A 23,687-nucleotide genomic window follows, 5' to 3' on the forward strand; every position below is an offset into this window, starting at 1 on the left:
GGCTTATCTGCTAGTCTTAAATTCAATACCACTGACAACAAAGTATGCCTTACACCACATATTCAGTGCCTTCCGATCACGCCTGTATCAAATGCAGTGACATTGTCCTGTGGCAGAGCCACTAGAGGAACTTTGGGTTTGCCACACGTAGGCCCTAGCTGATCCTTAGTGACTGAATCTAGGTAATAAAGGCCCCAGAGCTTCACCACTTTCCGTCGTACTGTCATTTCCGGTTGCCTTATGGAGAGAAAGCCAATGTAGGAAAGGTCAGAAACATGTTAGGTAAGCATTTAAGAATTATGGTCCAGGACCCCATACTTTAAAATGGTTCATCTGAAATTTTCCAAGGCATTTATCGCTAACAACAAATAACACAGCTCTTTGAATTCTCAGTTGCTGTATGATCACCCCACCAATTTAAATGTTTTTTTGTTTATTTCGAGAGACAGGGAGAGAGCAGAGCCCTGCGCGGGGCTTGATCTCACAACCCTGCGATCATGACCTGAGATGAAATCAAGAGACAGTGGCTTAACCAACTGGACCACCCAGGCACCCCTACCCCACCCATTGAATAACACCTTTTCAGGGGAGAAAACACGATCACATCGAATATATGAATCAGTTTCACATCCTGATTTCAGAAATGTTGAAATGTTCAGAGAAAAGCACAGTTAGAAATGAAGGAAATAAGGAGCTACTTGGGACATAATTTTCTTAAAGTAAACTTTTTCTCCTATGGTCGGCTGTATCCAGATGATATTCTGAAAACAAGGAGGAAGGAAAATGCGTGTTGATTCTGAATTGTGCCATTCTGGATGACCCATTTAGATAGGGATTCGGGAAAGTGGGTCAGGACGGAGCAGTGCCCCTCCCCTCTAGGTGGCTCCTGAGTTAGTCGACTCAGGATAAAACTGTAACTCTGCCAAGAGTCTCAAAACTTCTCCAGGCTTCACTGATTCAGTGGGCAGTCGAAAGCCTGTCTGGTGAGGCTGGTGGAAGCCGGGCAGAGCTAATGTGTGCCGGCCACCTTGCTCAGCGTCAGGGGCGTGGTCGGAACTGTTGCTATGTGTTTGCCACGATGCTTCTGTCATCTGTTGGTGTCAGCCATCCTGCCTGGAGTGAAACAATAAACTAAAACACAGTCAGAAAGCATTACTCCCCTGAGCCTTCTCTCTGGCTGTATCTCAGGAATTGAGAAGCCTTTCAGGTTCTCCCCTCTCTGTTCACCAGCTTATGTCTGGAGTATGTCAGGTGCGGCTCATTGTCATGGCGTTCTTCGTTACCTTATGGTGTCTGCACCTTCCTCTCTGCTGCTCTCTCTCCCAGCCAGGGTGTCTGCAGGGGCTCCCCATTCCTGGGAGATGCCAGCAACTTCCCCAGCAAAGTCTTCACTGGCCCTGCTAAAATCCCAGCGTCAGTGCTGCTCAAGCTCATGTCCCTCGGAGATCCCTGGGAAATGCTTTTAGTTTGCACTTACACTTTCTTAACAGCTCCTGCAATGCCATGGGACATTTAAGTTTTTATGAGGTTAAAATATTTAAAGTGAAAATCTCCATCCAGGTCCTACTTCCCGCTCAGTTGCAGACTATTTGTGTCCAATCGATAAGTTGCTTACCTGTCTGGCACTCAGTTTCCTCTTTCCCAAAATGAGGGCTGGAAGAGCTCGTGTCTTTGGTCCTCTCCAGCACTAATACTCTGTTAGAACCGTGTTGGCCATTGTGAAAAAAAAATACCAAGTTGCACTTGTTGTGTTTAGAAAATGTTAGTTTTAGAATATATTCAAGCAAATACTGGGTAGCATCTAAAAAGTAAGCATCTGTTTAGCGTTGGGAGAAATTAAGTGGTGGGTTCCAGATGTGTTTCAGTTCTCTGTGGAAATATGTGCTTAAATCATAGCTCTCACAGCTGCCTGGAGGCAGCTGCCAAGACTTCCGTCCTCCCCACCTGTTTCCCTCTACCTGCCTTCGACTCTTTGTGGGATGAGGATCTGTGAAGCTCTGGCTCCGTTGGCTTCTCTGTCTCTTCTGTGTTTAACACTTTTTCTAGCCTGGTTTCGTATTACAGCCTCCCACTGCCTTCCCTCTCTGATGTCTGAGCAAAATGTAATGACTCTGGAGCCCCACTGCCTTGGGATTCAATTTGAGAGCCAACCCGGTGGCCCTTGGATTTGAAATCCCTGGGGGGGTTCGGGGGGGGGGGGGTTTCCACGGAGACACCAGAAAGCAAATTTTTCTAGTTTGATATAAAACCCAGCATTCTGAATCTTTATTCTCCTTTTCTTTTCCTTTTCTCCCTTTTGCGTAAAAGGTACAGGTGAAGCCGCAGTGTCTTAGTCTTTTCAAAAGTTAAATTTTTGTGCTTGGAAGACCTGAGTGGAGTTTGATGGAAGGTGGAGGAACTCAGTCAGGGAAAGTGGGTGCAAGTGGGGGAGAGGGAGCCTTGTTCGCTTTTCCCCTGGTAACAAGTATCCCCGGGTCTCACATATATGAGAGGTTCAGAGTTTATAGAGGGTGGGTTTTTTTTTTTTTTATTTCTGTATCCCACTTTCAACTCCTATACCCATTTCACTTACTTACATCAACAGAAAACACTGAAAGTTGGGACCCATTTACCGTTTCATAATTCTCCAGGGTCCCAAGCCTCTTAAAATGCAATTTGTGCTTGTAACTGAACTTAAAATCACTGAAGAACTTCATATCTAGACACTAGACAACCCCAGAATTCAGATATCAGAAACCAAACAAGGGAAACTGGATTCTTTGTAAGTAATAATAGCGAGTGTTATTTTTTTATGATGACAGTTGCTATCATTTGTTAAGCACTGGTAACTTTCCAGACTCCATCCTCTGAGATGTCAATCTAAGTAAAACTAGATTTATGTTCCATTGGGTTGTACCACACCAGGAAGGCTTGATGGATTTTCCCCAATTTTGAGGCACGGATTACAAATATTGATTAGTTCGCTCCCACTTGGTTTTCTCTGAGGTCAGTCATAGATATGGGCCTTTCCCTCCGGAGGAGCAGAGTGAGGTCCGACCCGAGACTCCTGTGCCCACTAACATGGAGGGAGAGACCATGCTGGGAAGCATATGCTGAAAATGTGAACGACGGCTACACCTAGGAGCCCCTGGATGAAAGTCACGAGACCAGGTGCCCCAAGGGAAATACATCTATGTTGAGTCAAGTCGCTTCTCACGTGGATGACTGTGTGTGATATGTGCTGGAGGGAGAAGGAACAGGGAGTCTTTAACATCAGTTCATCTTGCGAGCAGTGCAAGGAAGGCTAGGCAACATTGTGTGTGTGTGTGCACACATGTGTGTGCATGAGTGTGTGTCTACACATACGTGTGCATGAGTGTGTATATATTATGTGTGCACATACATATGTGCATCTGTACCTGTGTGTTGGAGTACGTATGTCTGTATAGAGCATGTATGTGTGTTTGACTGTGTGTCTATACTTACGTGTAAGGAATGTGTCTATACGTGTATGTTACATGTGTGTATACACGTATCTATGTACATGTGGGTCTATCCATATGAGTATGTATGTGTATTAAGCATACTTATTCATGTACGAGTGTTTGTGTTTATATATATGTGGTGTCTATACATATACATATGTGTGTATACACGTATCTATGTACATGTGGGTCTATCCATATGAGTATGTATGTGTATTAAGCATACTTATTCATGTACGAGTGTTTGTGTTTATATATATGTGGTGTCTATACATATACATATGTGTGTATACCTTAGCTGTTAGGAGCTGAGGCGACTGAACCGTCAGAGCTGGGTTCATTACTCTTGCATCATAGTTGCATGACCTTGGGGACATTTCTTATTTTTTTTTAGCTGAGATATAATGGCTGTATATATATATGAGGGAGTTTCTTAACCTCTTTTTCTTTCAATCACTTCATCACTATATTGGGAATAATAATTCATGCCTCGTAGACCATAGTGAGGGTCATAATAAACAATGTTGGCCAAACTGTGGCTTATAAGCAACAGAAAGGATTAGTCGCTATAATCATCACCTTTGCCGTCATCCCCAATCCTCATATCCCGAGGAAACTGAGGCTGGGCAAATGAAGCATTTCCCTCCGGTGACCCCGGCAGTACGAGTAGGTCCGGGATTCCAGCCGAGGAGAGTCTGTATATTGCCCAGAAGTATCTGGAAGACTGGTAATATCTTTCCTGCCTTTCTGTCCTGTCTGTTTCTATCCTGATCAGTTCTTGTTATGATCCGTAGACAAGGTCACTCCATCACTGTGGGCGAATGGGAGGAACTCACTCTATTTTTGTGCTTCTAGTTGAGAAAGAAAGAGTGGCCCCTTGGGGTGCCTGGGTGGCTCTCTCTCTGCCCCTCCCCTGCTCACCCTCTCTCTGTCTCTCTCTCAAAAATAAACATTAAAAAAAAATTAAAGAGTGGCCCCTTCCTGGTGGCAGCACAGGCTCTGGAGTCTGACAGACCTGAATTTGAGCCTTTCATAGATTCGCTGTATGATCTGGGCCTAGTGTTTGTTTATTTGTTGTTGTTTTTCTTGGTTCTTCGGGTGCTTCGGGAAGTCAGATATACAAAGCTGGACTACCAATAATCCTTAGCTAATGAGACATTCTCATCAGTGTTCCTTCTTTATTTATTTGGTTATTAGTCAGACACTTTAAATAATGCATTGAGTCCCCACGTGACCACCTCCCAAACCAAATCTAGGATTTTGGTAATCACTTGGGTCTTCCCTCATTTCATCCTGTCTCCACCTACATTGACCTCATCCTGAGTCTCGTGTTTGTTGTTCCTTTATCTTCCTTTATATGCTATCTTATTCCGCTCATTAGTATTCTGAAAAGGAAACTTTTGATGATAATTATTTTTCCTAAAAGGACCTAATGTTGCATGTACTCCTTTGAGACTTTTTACTGAGAAGATTCATCTCTGCTGTGATATGCTGCACTACATTTGTTCTGTTCTATCTAACATTCTAATGCGTAAAATATACTTTATGCGTATCCTCTCTTGTCGATGGGCATGTGGGTATTTTTTAGGATTTTACTGTTGCGGAAAGAGCTGTTTTGGCATTATTGAGCGTAACTCTTCATGTCCACGTGCAAGAATCTCTCTTGGGGTAGGAGCAGAACTACTGGACGAGTGTTCAATATTAGGAGATGGTTCCCAATTGTTCTCCAAAGTTGGTTGCACGCATTTTAACTCTCACCGGAATGTGGATTCACCGTCTTTCAACGCTTAGAGTTGTTTGATTTTTCATTTTTCCTAGTTGAATGGGCATGAAATGGTCATGTCCGTGGGGTTTTCATTTGCATTGCTCTGACCACTAATGATGCCGAACGCCAGTTCTCACGCCGATTGGCACACGCGTTGTCCGGCCATGGAATGTGTCTTCATGTCTTTCGGTCGGTTTTCCGTGAGGTCGCTTGTGATTTTCTTATGGGTTTTTAGGAGATGTCAGGCAAATTACTTGATCGTTTTGGGGACATTCCTGCATCTGTAAAAGTGGGGATGATAATACAGCGTTCATGGGGTCAGTGTGTTAATGGGGTTCTGTAAATATGGCACATGACGTGATAGATGATCCCAAAAATGTTAGTTCTCATTCCCTTCTCGGTCTCCCTTGCTCTGAAGCTTCCGTTTGGCTTTGTCAGACTTTGCCCGGTTTGCTCAGTGGAGAATCTTTGCTTATTGGTGTGGCCAGCGTGGTCCTGCTCATGCTGTACTCGAGGGAATAAAGCAAGTTAGATGAACTCAGAAAGTGGAAGGGAAGTGCTTCAGTGGGGCCCTCGGCAAAATGAAGGGGAACACGTCAGGATAATCATCACGTTCCTCTCAACAGCTCTGTCTGTAGGTGTTTGAAGTGTGTATTCGTAGGGCAATTGGGAAAACGAAGGATTTTAAAAATATCCACGTGCATCACTGAACTGAAAACTCTCACCAAGCAAAAGATCCTATGACGATGCTTGGGAGCCAGTGGTCAAGGAGCCCTATGCCGCTTTCTGCCTGCCTGCTGCTGGGAGCTGCTTCCATAGCACTTTCGAGACTGCTGCACAGTCATGCGGAGAAACCACGCTGGGAACCGGGGAAAATACCGGGAGAGGAATCTGAAGGGCAGCGTAAAATGCCGTGCAGTTACTGCTTCCTGTTCCCGGCTCGTCTTTCTGAGTGTTGAATTCAAGGAGAGTGCCTGGCTGTGATAGTAAAACAATTGCTTGTACCCCCGCCCTGGATCTTGGCGTGCCTCACGGGGAATATTCCTGGAGGCACAGAAGCCCGAATGTCAGCGCCCCGGTAACTTCGGAATTTGCTGCAATGCCATCTTTCATCTGTCTCTATCTGTGTTCAAAGTCCCTCCTAGGATTTGGAGGTAAAGTTTTTGTATTCCTAACATGAAGTATACTTAGGAGAAGTGACCGCTTTTAGTGGTTATAGCTCTGAATTTGATAAATATTTAAGCAATACCACGTGTAAATTCAACCAGGGAGACGTGGAAATTATTCTTTGTGCAGGAGGCTTCTTAAAATGTTTGCTCATTCAAGGCTATGCTAATGGTTCTCTGGGTTGTTTTTTTGTTTTGTTTTGTTTTGTTTTGTTTTGTTTTTTCCGGCTTGAATGCTCTGCTTTTCAGGGTTTAGTAGGAAAATCTGGAATTGAGAAGAGGTGGACGTTAGCTACAATGTCATCTCACCTTTCCCTGTGTCCTTGGTACACGCCAGTCTGACCGATTCATCTGAAATGCTTTGCTTTTTAAGGCCTCACACTTAAGAGTTTGGGAACACCGTTTAGCTTGATGACAACTTCAATTTAGGAAGTGGTTAAGGGAAAAGTTTGAATGCTCTCCAAAGACAAGAATGCCCTGTACTTATGCTTAGCCTTTGCAGTTCACAAATGATCACGTCTTTTCCTTTGTGCCAAAAATTACACAGAAGAATAATGAAATAGAATTTAAATTTCTTGGGGCGCCTGGGTGGCTCAGTAGGTTGAGTGTCCGACTCCGGCTCAGGTCACGATCTCACGGTCCGTGGGTTCGAGCCCCGTGTCGGGCTCTGTGCTGACAGCTCAGAGCCTGTAGCCTGTTTTGGATTCTGCATCTCCCTCTCTCTCTGACCCTCCCCTTTTCATGCTCTCTCTCTGTCTCAAAAATAAATAAATGTTAAAAAAATTAAAAATAAGAATTTAAATTTCTTTTGTAAGTAATTATCAAAACAACTTCAATAAAACATGAACAGGGAGCAGGGAGGATACCTCGGAAGGATGGAACCACTCATTTGACTAACCTAGGAACACATTTCAGGCTTCAGTTCTTTTTCAAGTTTTTTTTTTTTTTTTCGTGTTTTTATTTTTGAGAGAGACAGAGACAGAGACAGAGCATGAGTGGGGGAAGGGCAGAGAGAGAGGGAGACACAGAATCTGAAGCACGCCTCAGGCTCTGAGCTGTCAGCACAGAGCCTGATGCGGGGCTTGAACTCATGAATTAGGAGACCATGACCTGAGCTGAAGTCAGACACTTAACCGACTGAGCCACCCAGGCGCCCCGGACTTGAGATTCTTTTGTATGGTCCCCTCCGTGGCTTTTGTAAGCCGTTTGTTGATCACTGGGAAATAAATTTCAATAATTGGTATTAGAAGTGAGTAATGAGCAAGGGGTATATGCAAACATACCAGTTAATGCGGAGAGATTTTTCAGGGGGCTCTTGTTGAAGCCTTCTGATCTTGATGGTTTTCACAAAGGGAGTCCTTAATGTTTACGAAAGAGCTGTTTCTTATCTGTCGACTGCCTCAGCCTGAGGGACATGGGGCCCTGGCTGAACAGAAATCCGCCCCTTTCCTGCCAGCTACTGGCTTGCTAATTTCTCTTAATTCTTTTCTTTTCTGATAGTAACGTTCAAAAACAATACTATTACCCAGGAGATTATGGCCTGATATTTTGAGTATCATTCCTATTTTTGTAGTATGTTATATTTTCCTTTAAATGTCTAATTCTGAATTGTTACTCACATTTTTGCCGGTGCATCCAGAAATTTTTGCAGAACTGCACAAAAATGGCTTTGCATAGTGGACGGTACAGAGAAAATAGGCCTGCCTTCGCAGTGCAGTTTTGTTTTACAATACACTCTGATCGAATGTACCTTTAGCTGCAAATCAATAAGAAATCATTTATACAGAGAGCCAAAATCTTGCACCTGGATATTATATGTATCTGTAGTTTTATTCATATTGTATGTGTAAGGATATTAAGACCTAGAGAGGTTGTGAATTACTCCCAATTAAATAGGAAATAGTAGGACAAACTGAGAGAACTAAGAACGGAAACCAGGTGCCTTCACACCTGAGAACTTGCCTTACACACTTCCATCTCTCCTGCGCCGATGATGGTCTACCTGAAGTACAGGGTCCACCTTGGAATCTGGCGGAAGCTTCTGGAGAAGTAACGTCACGGCAGGTTCTGAAGGGCTCAGAAGAGGCTAGACGTGATGTAGCAGGCCATACGAGTTGTGTCGAGAGTCCTAGGTGCGGTGGTTTGCTAAGAGGACGCACAGGATTCAACCTACCATGGTACTCACAGCAAAGGTTTCTTGCACTGAAATGATACAAGGCCAAATCAGCAAAGGGAAAAGGCACAGGGGGCAAAGGCCAATGTAGGACCCGCGACACAACTCATATGGCTACGGAGGGAACTGCAAGCTTCCAAGAGTCCTTTCCCAGGACAGTCACCTAGGATGTGCTTCCTTCCTCCGGCAACAAACTGTGACAACACATAGAAAATACTGTCCACCCAGGAAGCTTATTATAGACTCAGTGCCCAGGATTTTTCCTGGGGGCTGGTCACATAGATAGCCTCTGCCTCGCACCTATCAAAATTCCAGACTTCCAGAGAAAAGCATGTGTTTGGCATAAACCGCATTGTTTTGTACTACTAGTTTGGGCACAGTGAGCCACCCTGATTAGTTGGGGAGTAAGTTTCCAGACTCCAGACGAGGGTCAACCTTGCAAGGAGGCCTTTCTAAGGACAGCATCTCAGGCTTGCTATGGTAACTCTGTCGCACAGGGTCTAGGGTGGTTTACTGAACAGCTACAGTAACATTGAAAACAATTATTTCAAAGATTTTATCAGATCCCATCAGAGAGAGCTGACAGGAAGAATAAACAGATTGGAAGTAAGTAATGAAGGAATAAGAAGATACTTTCAAGTCTGGGAGATGAAATACATGGAAAGGGTGTGTGTGTGTGTGTGTGTGTGTGTGTGTGTGTGCACGTGTGCACACATATGCATTTCCCCTGGCAGAAGAGGATTATTTAGGAGTGGCTGGATGGGAGAGGGAAACAGTCTACATTCTGGATATATTAACTTTGAGATGACAGGAATCAAATTAGAATTTTTTTTATTTTTACCACAAATGAAATACATTCAAGATATTGGTAGATTACTTTAAAAAAAAAAACTGATTCTAATATGAAGTTGATGTCCATGGTACGTTCCCATGTCATGTTTACAGACACATCCCACCATTAAAGAATTTGGGACTCCTGGGTGGCTCTGTTGGTTAAACATCCGACTTTGGGTCGGGTCATGATCTCATGGTTCGTGGGTTCAAGCCCTGCATCAGGCTTTGTGCTGGCAGCTCAGAGCCTGGAGCCTGCTTCAGATTCTGTACCTCCCTCTGTCTCGGCCCCTACCCTGCTTGTGCTCTGTCTCTTTGTCTGTCTCTCTCTCAAAGATAAATAAACATTAAAAAAAAATTGGTAATAAGAGGGAATTTTGACCTTGTATTACCTGTGAGGAACGCACTGTTAACAGACGTAATTTTAACATGAAAATACTATTTTTTTAAATTTTTTTTAACGTTTATTTATTTTTTTGAGACAGAGAGAGACAGAGCATGAACAGAGGAGGGTCAGAGAGAGGGAGACACAGAATCTGAAACAGGCTCCAGGCTCTGAGCTGTCAGCACAGAGCCCGACGTGGGGCTTGAACTCACTGACCGCGAGATCATGACCTGAGCCGAAGTCGGCCGCTTAACCGACTGAGCCACCCAGGCGCTCCAACATGAAAATACTATTAATGTTATTAAAAGTATGTATGTTAGGCATTTTTTTCTAAGGACCTGAATTAGCTTCCACTTACTACTCATTGAAATTAAGTAATTCTTTACCTGAGCTGTCTAACCTGACCTTGCTATAAAACAAAACAAAACAAAACACCACACAAGTAGCTAATTTTTCCTTATTTGTTTATGAGGACTATGTGAATAATAAGAATTATAATAAGAATTCCCTAGAGGGTTGTGTTTTTTTTTCCCCCTTGGAGAAAGGTCCTGATGGGTGTAGATTTAGCACAAGAACATAGGAACTGACACCCTGAAGGGTAATGTGAAATACTGTGGAACCTGCTAATTTGCACCAAACTGGTGAAACAGTGTGTGTGTACAGGCTTCTGAACATTCTAACATAAAATCTCTTTCTCGCTGATTCACCATACAATCTGGGCAAGTTTCAGCCCCGTAGGAGTATCCACGCCATACCCCATAGTGCCTTCCGAGACTCCCATCGTTATATTTCCTTCCTCTAGTTCTTCAATTAAGTATTCAAATCCTGTTTTTTTGCTCTTGATCAGAACTGGCACAGTTTTCTTTAGCCACGACAACTTCTCTACATACCTCTTATGTGTGTGTGTTTTAAATGAAGCTTGTCTCTTATTTGTGGGGGTGGACAAGCTCGTAACAGGTTTGGGGTAATTTTTAAAATTGCATATGCGTGTGGGACAAATCAGGATGTGATGGTTGTACAGCATAGGAACATAACCACTTCATAAATATGTATTGTGGAGATGACATTCTTATGTTATACAAATTGGATGCGTCAGGACTTTAAATGTCACCTTTGGATTTAATGCACCAAGTTCCTGACTGGCATTTTCTTGACTTTCCTCGGAAGGGACCCTGTAGCCACAGAAACTTCTTTTCGGTTCCTTGCTGCCAAAGAGGGAGGTTTCTCTCCCTCCCTCTTCTGTGCCCTCCCGGCTCCCACCTGCTCCTGTTCCCCTGAACTCACGCCTTCTCTCTGGATGTCAGGACTCACAACAAGCGGGGGGATGGCACGGGAGAAACCCTTCATTCTGCTTGGAGTCACAAAATGGAAGACCAAAGACATAGTAAGAGGATTGTCTTCTCTCTCTTCCATTGACTACCTTATTTGTGGTTAGTTTTTAAAAGTCGCACACTGCATTGCTCTAAAGGACACTTGAGGTAGGCATCCCCGTCTTTAAAATAGGATAAACGAGGGGCGCCTGGTGGCTCAGTCGGGTAAGCGTCCAACTCTTGATTTCTACCCAGGTCATGATCTCACGGTTCGTGAATTCGAGCCCTGTGTTGGGCTCTGCACTGATATCATGGAGTCTGCTTGGGATTCTTTCTCTCTCTCCCTCTCTCGCTGCCCCTCCCCTGCCCCTCTCTCTCTCAAAATAACCAAATAACTATTTTAAAAAAAAAAAAAAATAGAATAAACAGTTGGAGAAGTCAGAGTTAAAAGACAATATAAGAGAGGAAAATAAAGGCAGGGCAAGATGTGTGTGACAGATGCCTGCCTCCGTGCCTGGTGCAGTGGAGACAGGTGGGTTGCAGATTCGATTCTCAGGTCCTGAGCGGTGAAAGTGAAGAGGGAAACATGGTCAGTTACAGATCTGAAACATCTGTAAGATACAACCCAAGGTTTTCTTTTTTTTTTTTTTTTTTTAACATTTATTTATTTTTGAGACAGAGAGAGACAGAGCATGAACGGGGGAGGTGCAGAGAGAGAGGGAGACACAGAATCGGAAGCAGGCTCCAGGCTCCGAGCCATCAGCCCAGAGCCCGACATGGGGCTCGAACTCAGGGACCGCGAGATCGTGACCTGAGCCGAAGTCGGACGCTCAACCGACTGAGCCACCCAGGCGCCCCATAACCCAAGGTTTTCTAATGCTAAAACCTAAGCGGACCTTCTTCCGCGGGTACTCTCACAGGGTGACGGAAAGGACAAGGACTTCACCAACACCCTTTTAACAGAGATAGGGAGGCTCCCATGGCTATGACAATGATGCCACAAGCAGGGATAGAAATCTTCCTCCAGAAATAATTCTGGATCCACTTCAGACCAACATGGATTGTGATTCTGATTCAGGTTGTCTCACCTTTATAGCAGTAATTTGGAAAAAATTAAAAATTCAGGCTAGGAGTCATGGAACAACCACATTGCCTAGAAAGGAAATGTCATTAAAGCATATGTTAGGCCCACTGGAAAAGAAATCTTAAAATGCATCATGCTGAAATGTAATCAACTATCCGAGAGCTACGAATCCTTAGGGGCCTAGCATTTGGTACACAACGGACTGAAAAAAAATACACCCCAGAGATGATGCTTAAATTTTGATCACATTCTTTCTCATTTCAGAATAGACCAACGAACCTATAGAACATTTTGCATTCCATTCTCTAAAGAACAATTTTTTTGAGAGAGAGAGAGAGAACAAGCAGGGGAGAGGAGCAGGGGGAGAAAGAGAGAGAATCTTAATCAGGCTCCACACTCAGTGCAGAGCCTGATGTGGGGCTCAATCTCATGACCCTGGGATCACATCCTGAGCCGATCAGATACTCAGAGCCATCGAGGCGCTCCCAAAGAGTATTTTTTACTAGGCGGGCTAATGGGGTTGAAATGGCATATTATTTAACGTTAACTAGTGGTTCAAACTGAGTAAATGTAGAGCCTATTTATATTTCTCTTTTTTAATTTTTTTAATGTTTATTTATTTTTTGAGTGAGAGAGAGAGAGACAGAGAGAGACACAGCATTAGCAGGGAAGGGGCAGAGAGAGAGGGAGACATAGAATCCGGAGCAGGCTCCAGGCTCCAAGCTGTCAGTACAGAACCTGACACGAGGCTTGAACTCATGAACTGCAAGATCGCTACCTGCGCCAAAGTCGGACACTTAACCGACTGAGCCATCCACACACCCCGAGCCAATGTATATTTCTGATACCTCTTGGAATGCTTCCAAACGTGTCCGCAACCACTTTGCACACAGTACATGACTTCAGAAAGCCAGAAGTTTTTCACTTTAACCTTTGAAGTGTGCTAGGGTAATACAGAAGCCCATTACAGAGCAATGTGCATATTAAAATTCTGCCTGGGACTGGGCTTATATTCAGAAAGAAAAGTCTCTAAAAGACTTGGCATTTGATAAGAAACGAAATACAGACTACTCAATACAATGAAACCTATTGAATTTCAAGGGTTACAAAGCTAGATGGAAAAGGCTGATAAGGCTCGCTTTCCATAATGACTTTAGTCTGCTCTTTAACCTCTGACATCTTTTGCCACATCACTGTTGCCAGGCAACGGCACAGCAATAAAACCTGTGTGAGTAAAGAAAGTTCCCGACATAAGAATGAATTGTATTCTAGAAGCCGGTAAGCCACTTATTTAGAATTTTAAATATATTGTTTTCACGTTGAACATATCATACATGGTGGTTGAGTACCCAAAGCAGCCACTGGAAGCCTATCTAACTCCCAATGCTCTTGACGTATTGAAAGGCGGCACCTTTCCTATCCAGAATGAATCATTTTTTGATTCTCTTTCTCCAAAATGCCAAATTCCAGGAAATGAGAAAATGCCACTGAACAGCTAAAATAGATGTTACAAAGCCCTTGTATTAGAGCATATTCTTAGAGGAACATTTCGATGAATCTGTAGCCATGTACAAGAATGTCATGTATTCTTACTTCCAATATAATTTTAACAGATCTTTCTCTTTGATTTGAAGAGTGAAAAAGGATGGTATAAGGCAGAACAGAGACAAAATTAAGAAGCGATTGCTGGGGCGCCTGGGTGGCTCATTCAGTTGGGCGTTCGACTTCGGCTCAGGTCATGATCTCGTGGTTCGTGGGTTCGAGTCCCGCGTCGGGCTCTGTGCTGACAGCTCGGAGCCTGGAGCCTGCTTCAGATTCTGTCTCCATTGCTCTCTGCCCCTCCCTGTTCACTCTCTGTCTCTCTCTCTCCACTATAAATAAACATTAAAAAAAAAAAAAAAAAGAACCAATTGCCGACAACCTGAATGCAGAGGAAGATACAGAAAATCTTAGACAACTCAAAGCATAGCTTTCGACTGCCTTGCACAAGAAGGTGGCAAGCTTCATCTACCACCAGACATCTTGCACTGTTATACCTCCTTGTAAGAATTATAATAACCATCCCACAACCAACAAAATAATGCTCCTTTTAAAGAGGAATCTGTGCATTTTAGAAAGTTTGAATCATAAATAGCTAACGTTTGGAAGAAAGCACCACAGACTACAAGTTTTGAAGGGGTATGTCTTTAGCTCTTAAACAAAGCTCATTTAGAGTAACAAAAACCTGAGATTTCTGTACATCCGACTTTACTATAGAAATGCAGCAATATAATTAGACATCTGATTTATGAGATGTTGCCATGGGGAAACATATTGTGAATTCCAACTAGGGACACCAGATAAACATCCCCCATTCAGAGGCACTGCAATTTAGCTATAGAAAACTATCTGCTGTTGGGAAATACACAGAAAAGAGAAGAAATGTTCTCACCTTTCTGTAAGGGAAATACATGTCTCTAGGTTAGTCACCGGGGTGTTGTGAACTATGTAGAAAACACATTTGCCCCTGAAGACTCCAGGAGCCTGCTATCCCCGTCATCTCTCAGCTGGGCTGCTCATTCACAATGGGAATATCCCCAATCTGAGGACTAATTTATATATTACACCTCAGCGACGTTTTAATCTAATTGTTCAGGAGCCCTGCTGATTCTTAATTGTTGTTTTGGTCATGCACACAGCAGTGACAGTAATTCCGAATTAAAAGGTGAGTGATTGGTATTAAGCGTTGGGTTAACTTCCCAGAGTAAGCGCCGATACCTGCTAAACATATCTGGAGGCAGCCCACTACCTCTTTAAGATGCAACCATGTAACTAAAAATGTTCGGCTTACCAAAATGGAGCCCGCTGTTACTGTTCTGTTTCATTCTTGCTTCTTCTAGTGGACTGCTATAGCTGGAGGACTAATTTTGAGTTATTCCCATTCCAGATTACTGAAAATTGTTCCAAAATGCCGTGCAGCCTTGTTGAAAGGCAATGTTGCCCAATCAAATCTACAGATTATAATCAAGATACATTTTGTAAAACCGCATTTATGGAAATGTTCCCTTAGGAGATTCCATAGCCCGCGCTGAATTTAATCTTTACACAGTTCCTCCCGTTTTGATAACTGCACGTCTTGATTTCCTTTCCCGATTTTTCAGTTTGAGTTTCTTATAGAATTCCTTAAGTTCAAAGCATGTTGGGGCTACGCCAGGGCTCTTGGAAGTACCTGATAAGAAGTGGGCAGTGCACAACATTTTCAGTAACAACTTCTTAATTTGGAAATTCAGGGGTCTGAAAGTGTGGACACGGAGAGTAGAATGTTTACCATGCTTCCTCCATTGTGGAGCCAGGGAGTGGTTTGAATACGCGCGCGCGCACGGCCAGAGGATGCCTTGGGGGAAATTAACTGCAACTAAGTCAGCCCCTCCTGTTGTCAGTATCACCCAAGGATGTTTTGCCTTTAATCAAGGCTTGGGTGTGGGGGCAGCTCCAGTTGTGGCGATACCTCTGGGAAATCTGCATCCATATTTCACATTTAGTGTTTCAGAAACATTCTTTGATACCTCAACAAAGCCTTTCTTTTCTCATACCTGATTTTTTTTTTCTTTTTAACGATTCGGAGGAATTGATAGAAGCCATAGTGGAGACAGAAGGGAAGCTCCTGGATGTGGATTGGGATGGTGCTCCACTGAGGACCGGTGGCCTTCACACTTTTTGCTTCGTACCACTTAAAAAAGTGAAAAACTATGTATCTCTCGCACATTTTCAAGCTCGCATCTAAAATCGTTATCTTAAACTTAAATGGCTTCAGATAAAATTTCAGATCTCATGCACATATTGGGCTTTTTATAATCCAATAAATACATCACTTCTTCATAGATACCTTTCAAATATCACAGCAACTGGCTATCCATCATCATCTATTTCACAAGCACAGGAACAGACTTTTCTTTTACAGACATTTTGCATCATTTCTTTTCCTCCTTAAACTTTTATTTCCATTCTACTTCCTGCACAGAGTACTATCCTAATGTAATATTTTTACGCTTGGAAGTATCTTATTGATTACCTATCAAAATTCCCTGCAATAAAATGGGTGTACAAATTGAAATTTGAGCTTCATTTTTCATTTTATGTGGCCATGATGTTCTAAGTCTTAGAACTATTTTCTGGATTAAGTGATGATTATAATTATTAACAGTAGACACTTTAGGGCGAACAACACACATATATTACAAACTATGGTAAATATTACACATAAAAAGTAATCTGTTATTGGAAATTAATCTTAGTAAAACGAAGAGAGCATTTTTTCCATTAGTTCGTGCATTTGTGGGTAAATATTATGGGTCGCTAAAGTGAGCCATGGCTCAGCGTCCTCTTCTTTCCTTCCCCCTCCCTTCTTTCCTGCCTTCCTCCTTGCCTCCTTCCAACCCATGTTTGTTTCTTTCTTTCTCTCTCTCTTTCTTTTCTTGTCTTTCTTTCTTTCTTTCTTTCTTTCTTTCTTTCTTTCTTTCCTTTCTTCTTAGATAAGTACAAACAAAAGTATTGAGGCACAAAGGTAGATGCAAAAAGGGGCAACTGGGTGGCTCAGTCGGTTAAGTGTCCAACTTCGGCTCAGGACATGATCTCGCAGTCTGTGGGGTTGAGCCCTGCGTCAGGTTCTGTGCTGACAGCTCAGAGCCTGGAGCCTGCTTTGGATTCTGTGTCTCCCTCTGTTTCTCTCTGCCCCTTCCCTACTCATGCTCTGTCTCTCTCTGTCTCTCAAAAATAAAAAAATTTGAAAAAAAGGTGGATGCACAGGGAAGAAAAACCATATTACAGCAAATATCCCCTAATTCTTGGAGCTAATCTATTAGCTACTTCATTTTGTCCTTCAGTTTGGTTGAAAGGAAAAAAATAGAGTTTACTTGAGCTGGGAAATATGTGGGAATCAGTTACCGAAGCGATTCCAGTCCCAGAAGAAATTTTTATCCATCTTCTAGCTCTTCGTTTCTTGCCTTGCAAATGTTTGCTGTCCTGGGACAATGCATTGTGGAGATTGGGCCTGGGGATTGGTTTGCCTTTTGCGTTGCCTAGTGGGAGGAAGGGCGTGCTAAATGGGACGGAAGAAAGGAGAACCTCAGTTGACTGTTGCTTTCTCAGGCAGATCAGTTTTAGGATCTAGAAATTGAGAATCTGGAAACCGAGTCCCTTAACACTAGACAAGTGCCAGCATATTCCTTAAAAAAAAAAAAAAAAAAAAAAAAAAAAAAAAAAAAGTTGTGTGCTCCCAGAGGTAGCCATATTCCAGTCTGAACACCATTGTGGCAGATAATGAATATTTTGCTACGTGATGGTTGGTTTGAGGGAAAAGTTCGGATTCTCATTTTAGCTGCCCTGTAGATGTTACCATTATTGGGGAAAAAAAGAAAAGCCCTATGTCTGTGTCCCACCCCACATTGTCTGATGTCTCCCCTCTTCCCTTACGACACAAGCCCTGATAGAGGCTGTGGGTGGCTACAGGGGACGGGGCACCACTGGTGGCAGGAAATTCAGTAGGCGTGGAGCAGCTAAGGAAAGACGGGAGAATTTTTATTTCCTTGGGGACTTAGGTGAAGCACAGAGGTGATAAAGGTGAGCTAGCTCCACTTCCCGACCCATCGCTCCCAAGCTTATTTGTAACTAAGCTCATCTTCCGGTCCTTCCTTCTCGTTTCCGAGAGTGGGAGGTCCTTCCTGTGCCACTTGTGCTCACGACCCCACCTCTTCCAGTGCTTCGCCCAGAGACCCACCATCTGTTCCACATTCCCTCCTCCCCTCTTTCCCCTTTAGGTATGATTACACTCAAAACTAGATCCATTGCAGACCCTTTCATAGTGAGTTAATTCAGTCAAAATTTGGACGTTGCGTGCAAACTGGGTCAAGAAACGGGACATCAAGTCCTGCTGGGTTTTTCTCTGCCTCTTTCTAAATCCATCTCACTTTTTCCCACCCCTACTATTCGTGCCCTACTGACAACTTAATGTCCTGGTAATAATAATCATAACTGATTTGTTAGTATCAGTCATTATTTCTTGTTTAAAGGATAGCAGAAGTCTTCTACCTGGTGTCTTTCTAATCCATCCTGTGTCTTTCTAATCCTTTCTCCTGAATGCTGTCAGAACAATAGCCCTAAAATACAAATCTAACTGTGTTGCCCCCCTCGCTACAAACCATCGCCCACAGGTTAAAATTCAAGGAGTTACCTTGATATACATAGTCACCAATCAATGAGACCTTATCTACCTCTGTTCAATTTTTTCCCTTCTTCTGTTTTCACAGTGCTTCCCATTCCCTTGGCTATTTCAAGGATCCTGTGCCTTTTATGATTTAGCCGTTTCTTGTGCCTGGAATGCCCTTTCCCCACCCTCCTCTCCTCCTTCCTTGCTGTCGAAACTCCTGTTCATCCAGAAAGCCTCCACTCAGGCTGTGTAAGGTGCTCTTGCAATAGTACCTTGGCCCACCTCCAGCAGAACGCTCCCTGCATTCAGTGAAATGATTTGTTCACATCTGTTCTCCCATCAGACAAGTAGCATGTCAATTTTTTCCCTCCAAAGCAAGAGATCAGCTCTCTTTTATCTATTTCTGCTCTTCTAACGTAGTCCTAAGTCACACAGTGAGTGTTCAACAAACATCTGAACAAAACTGGGTAGGAACAGGGCCAGGACGGTTTCAGGGGGTCTCTGAGAGAATCCAAATTGGTGGTATCCAGACCAGAGCTTTGGCGACTTCTGTGGCTGAGGGGTGTGGATGGGAGATTCTCAGGGGCTTTACGGAGGGAGAAGATGTGTGCCAGTGGCCGGTCATGGGTGTTCATCCGATGTTGTTGCCATCATCTCCAGCAGTATGGCTAACACCGATTGGATTTATACAATGTGCTGGGGATGCTACTCTCCTTATATGGTGATTTCATTTAGTCATTATTTCTAGCTCCATGAGATAGGTATCCGGCCTTGTCCCTTACTTATTGATGAAGAAACTGAGCTTTAGAGAAATTGAGTAACTTGCCCAAGGTCACACAGCTCATAGTTGGTTGCATGAGAAGTGGAACCAGGTCATATGATTAATTCTTATCTTATCTAAGGTAGTTATGATTCCCATTTTAGTTACCGAACCCCAAGTTTGGCTGTCCATCACTTGAAAGGTCGATACTCAAGAGACGAGTGTTGACTGGAAAGGAATATAAGCTTTATTCAGGAGGCTGGTCACCTAGGGGGAAGGAGGACTCTTGTCTAAAAGCCAACTCCGTGGTTTCTGACTAGACAAGAGGACTTTAATAGGTCAGGGGGTCGTTGATCAGTAAGGGTATGTAGTGACCTACAACATCTCCAGATTCTGTGTAGATTTTGTGGTGCCTGTTTACAGCTTTCAGTGCTTGAGGGTTTTGCAAGAAGTCAAATTCCTGTTCTAATTCCTGCAGGGGCTTTCTATTCTCCTCCTAGAAAGGAATGTAAGATTTCTAGATATGCAAGGAGGGTTAGGAACTCAGTGAACTTAAGAACACCTATTAAAGATCACCATGCTAGTTAGGAAGATCAAGGTGGCCTCATTTTCATTGTTTAATTCCTGTTCATCCCTCAAGATACAACTCCGTTTAGATGCAGAGGAAGCAGTGAAGCAGTTTTTCAATCATTTATTTCAGTTTTAACTTTTTATTTTGAAATAACTTCCAACTTAACAGAGGAGTTGTAAAAGTAATAGAGTATAGCCCTCACCCAGCTACCCCTAGTTTTAACAACTTACAGAGACATAGGACAATGATCAAAACCAAGAAGTTGACATTGGCACAATACTATAAACTACAGACTTTGTTTATATTTAGCAATTTTTCCACTAATGTTGTTTTTCTGTTCCAAGATCTATTCCGGAATCGCTTGCATGTTAGTTGACTTCCTGGAATCTCCTTAGTGTCTTCTAATCTTGTTTATCATGGTGCCGACCCTCTGAAAGAGTAAGGCATCTAGGTATTATGCAGAATGTTCCTCGATTTGGATTTGTCTCATGTTTCTCTATGATTGGATTGAGGTGATGCGTGTTGGGGAGGAATCCACATAGGCGATGTGCCCTCTCTGTGTCCATCACGACAGCTAATGACTTGGTAGTGATGATATTAACTACCTTGGTTAATATCAAGGTATATTAACTACCTTGGTTAATATCAAAGTTAAGGTAGCAGAGAAGGGTTGCTAGAGGGTTCTCTAGAGGGTTCTCTGCTAGAGGGTTGACATTTTTTTGTTGTTGTAATTAAGAAATATTTGGGGGGAGATATTTTGAAACTGTGCAACTTAAACTTTCACTGACTAACTTGAACATTCTCCAGTGACTCTTGGCTGAAGCAATTATTCCTGCGGTTTCCTAATACTGATTTTTCCGTTTCCTTCATCCATCCTACAATCATTAGTTGGAATCCTTCTGTAAGGAACAGTTGTTCCTTTTCCTCCTTGTATTTATTTATTCAGTCATGTATTTATAGAATATGGTCTCATGGATATTTACTTTATTCTTTGGGTTATAATCCAATATTATCCTTATTGAATTTTTTGCTCAAATCGTTCCATCCCTGGCCATTAGGAGCTCTTTCAGATTGGCTCCTGTGTTCTTTCTATATGCCCTTCTGCCCTGTTTAGCACTTCTTTACGTTATGGTACCACAGGATGCACCGGGCTTACCAAATGGAGCAAAGTTTAAAAATTAATTACAACTGTATTTGAAAAATAGTATTTCTCATTGGACATTCCATTCGGTGTGTCACTGGGCTTTTAGAAGTTTGGCACTTCTCATGAAGGATTTGCCTTGTATGGCCATAAGAAAACCACAGAAGATAGTAAGCTCTTTGTTTTCCTTTTCCCCCAATGTAAAGTCTTGAAAATTACTATGTAAAGTATGGAATGTAACATTCAAGTCACATAACAACGCCTGCCATTTAATTTCCTTTCAATAAATGTGCAAATGTTCCTTTTCCTGATCAATGTACCCGAACAAATGTAGATTTTTGGAATGGTGCAGCGGGGCATCCTGCAGTGTTCTCTAGAACTTTTAGGATCTGTGTGCTTAATTCCCCTATTTAGATGAATTTGTACTTTACCTGAGGCTTTGCCTTAGTTCAGCAACTGGCTGTCTCTTCCTACAAAGTGAATTAAATTTGAAAAAGTTAAAATTACAAAGTTGCTCTTAGCAGGTAGATTGTGCTGCCGAAATTGTCTAGTCTTTCTAAATGTTTCTCTGGGGGAGCTTTTTCTGAGAAATTAATTTTAAGGTAGGGATGAGAATTCTTCACTCTCAAAGCTCCAGAAATCTAGATTGGTGTGGATTGGGACGTTCTCCACCTGTCACTCATCATCGTTGCTATGCCATTAATCAAGGGAACCCATCTAATTTTAAATTTAGCTTTAATCAGCTCTTGTGCTATTTCCATTTTTATATCACCCATTTATACAAACACCTTAGATTACTTTCAGCATCTCTGTAAATCAGAATTCCAGAAAAACCTAGTCCAGCACACAGATTCTGGGAGGATTTATAGGGAAAGGAGCATTTGGGGGAAGCTCAGTGGAGTTACATCTGTTTTTACACTGGGATGGAATCATAGTGTTTCAGCCAAAGATCACAATAAGATGAAAAGAAAAATCAATAAAAAGTTAGGCTAAATAACATATTCATGCTGTAGAACACATGAAGGCAAAATTTTATTTTATTTTTCTTTTTATTTTTTAGTTTTTGTAAGTAGGCTTCACGCCCGGCATGGAGCCTAACACAGGGCTTGAACACACAACCCTGAGATCAAGACTGGAGCTGCAATCAAGAGTTGGGTGCTTAACCAACTGAGCCACCCCCACACCCTGCCAAATTTTAAATATGATAACCATTGTCATGATAGAGATGCCATATAATGAATTTTCTCTGGTCTTAATAGAAAAATATGTCAATTATGTAGGCGAAAAACATTTTATTCAGATCGCATATAAAGAATCTGAGATAGTAATTAACTGTTAGGGATTCTGTTTAGTCTTCCCAGACTTTCCTAGTGAGGTAACCAAGTAAATGTTGCATGATTCGCATGAACCGCAAGAGGGTTTCAAATGAAACCCAGTAACTGTGAATTTATGAACATTTACATCCATGAGTTCATTTGCAGATTGATTATTTGGAACTCAGCAGACATTTTCCCACAGAAAGACTATCTTAGTTGGTTGTCTTCCCAGGTAATTGGACAAAAGCCTCTTTCGTCCACGATACATTTAACGTCTGGATGAACTGTAGTATGTTAATTATACCAAATTGCCATTTTTTGTATTGCCGCTATGAAGCTTTGCCGTTAGGGTCCTACCTCTGGTGACTGTTGAGTAAGCTAGGAGTTCACAGAAAGCCCCAATGTAACATTCTCTCTCGTTCTCATTGTAAGGTGGGGGAAAAGCAGGGCTCTGATGGCAAAAGTAGAGGCTTCCTATAGTTAGGGTACATAATCCAGAATACCCATCACTCCGTCTCTCTCATTTTGTATAAAATCGGCATTCTAAATTAGGAAACCAGGGAAAATTTCCCTCTGCATTACTTTGTAAATAGGGGGGTTAATACGTCCAGATCTAATGATATGAGAACATTCCATGGTAGAAAACACTATCTATCATCTACTCTATTGATCTGCAGCTTTAGACCGACTGTGGCTGCCTCCACTTCATAAAAATGAAACTGTAGTAGGCAAATATTTTGAAGACCACAAAGTTCTCTGCAGGGAAAAGAAAGTGTTTATTCATCTTCCTAAGGAGTATATGCCAAATTATTGTTTTTTTGAAGGATTCTACAGAAATGGTCCTGGAAACGTTCCACTTTAGCAACTATCATTTAATGAATTTCAGACACTATGTAATGTTGGCAGGGAAAATCCTCCTAAAGCTCAAAAAACTCATACCTGATGTAGGGTAATTGAATTAAAGCACTATTGTGAAAGACTAAGTACACTTATAGAATATGAATGTCTGTCCTGCTGTACCCTCTCCCAGATGATGATGCTTAGAAAATTAATGTATTTTTACATAAATATGAGTAATAATAGCCTACATTTATTATGTGCCGGGCACAACCGGAAGAGCTTAACGTGTTTGATTCTCATGCAACCCCACGAAAAGGGTGATGTGGTCATCCCCACTTTGCAACTAAGATACGGAAGCCCTGAAGAATAACTTACTCCAGAGCCAGCAGATTCCAGAGCCAGGTTTAAACTCAGCTCTTAAACACATCGGCTGTGCAGTTTCTATATAATTAAATATAATACATAATTATTCTATTTACTACCAGCTTAAAGTTTCCATATAAGCATAATGGTATCTGGATACGGATGTCGTTATTCGTTGCTCATTTCGAGGTTTTTATTAGGCTCATTTCTGCTTCCTCTTGGACAGGGTCTCATAATGGTTCCCCTAGGCATTGGGGATTTCTGTACATTTGCAAAGCCCTCTTCCCAGTGGTTTGGGCCCTAGGCTCCATTAATCTTGCATACTTGTTTGCGG

At 42.4% G+C, this 23,687-nt stretch overlaps 1 protein-coding gene across 23 annotated transcripts in view; it reads left to right on the top strand.

The window, feature by feature from the left end:
- EPB41L3 (erythrocyte membrane protein band 4.1 like 3) overlaps positions 1 to 23,687 on the top strand; it is a 232,322-nt gene that overhangs the window by 46,554 nt on the left and 162,081 nt on the right. For 5 of the 23 annotated variants that reach the window (XM_060613314.3, XM_060613323.3, XM_060613310.3 and 2 more), the window contains exon 1: positions 6,360 to 6,383. The exons of 3 other annotated variants lie outside the window; for them this stretch is intronic. Coding sequence is in view for 7 of the 20 variants with exons in the window: in XM_060613307.3 (XP_060469290.3) it covers positions 6,329 to 6,383 (55 nt within the window). In the remaining 13 variants the exon portion in view is untranslated. Of the gene's footprint in view, positions 1 to 6,160; positions 6,384 to 23,687 lie in introns of those variants that run through there. 15 more of the 23 variants (XM_060613317.3, XM_060613315.3, XM_060613316.3 and 12 more) reach the window with 11 other exon arrangements.

This window comes from Panthera onca, chromosome D3 (genome assembly GCF_046562875.1).
Source record: "Panthera onca isolate mPanOnc1 chromosome D3, mPanOnc1 haplotype 2, whole genome shotgun sequence".
Classification (NCBI taxonomy): Eukaryota; Metazoa; Chordata; class Mammalia; order Carnivora; family Felidae; genus Panthera; species Panthera onca.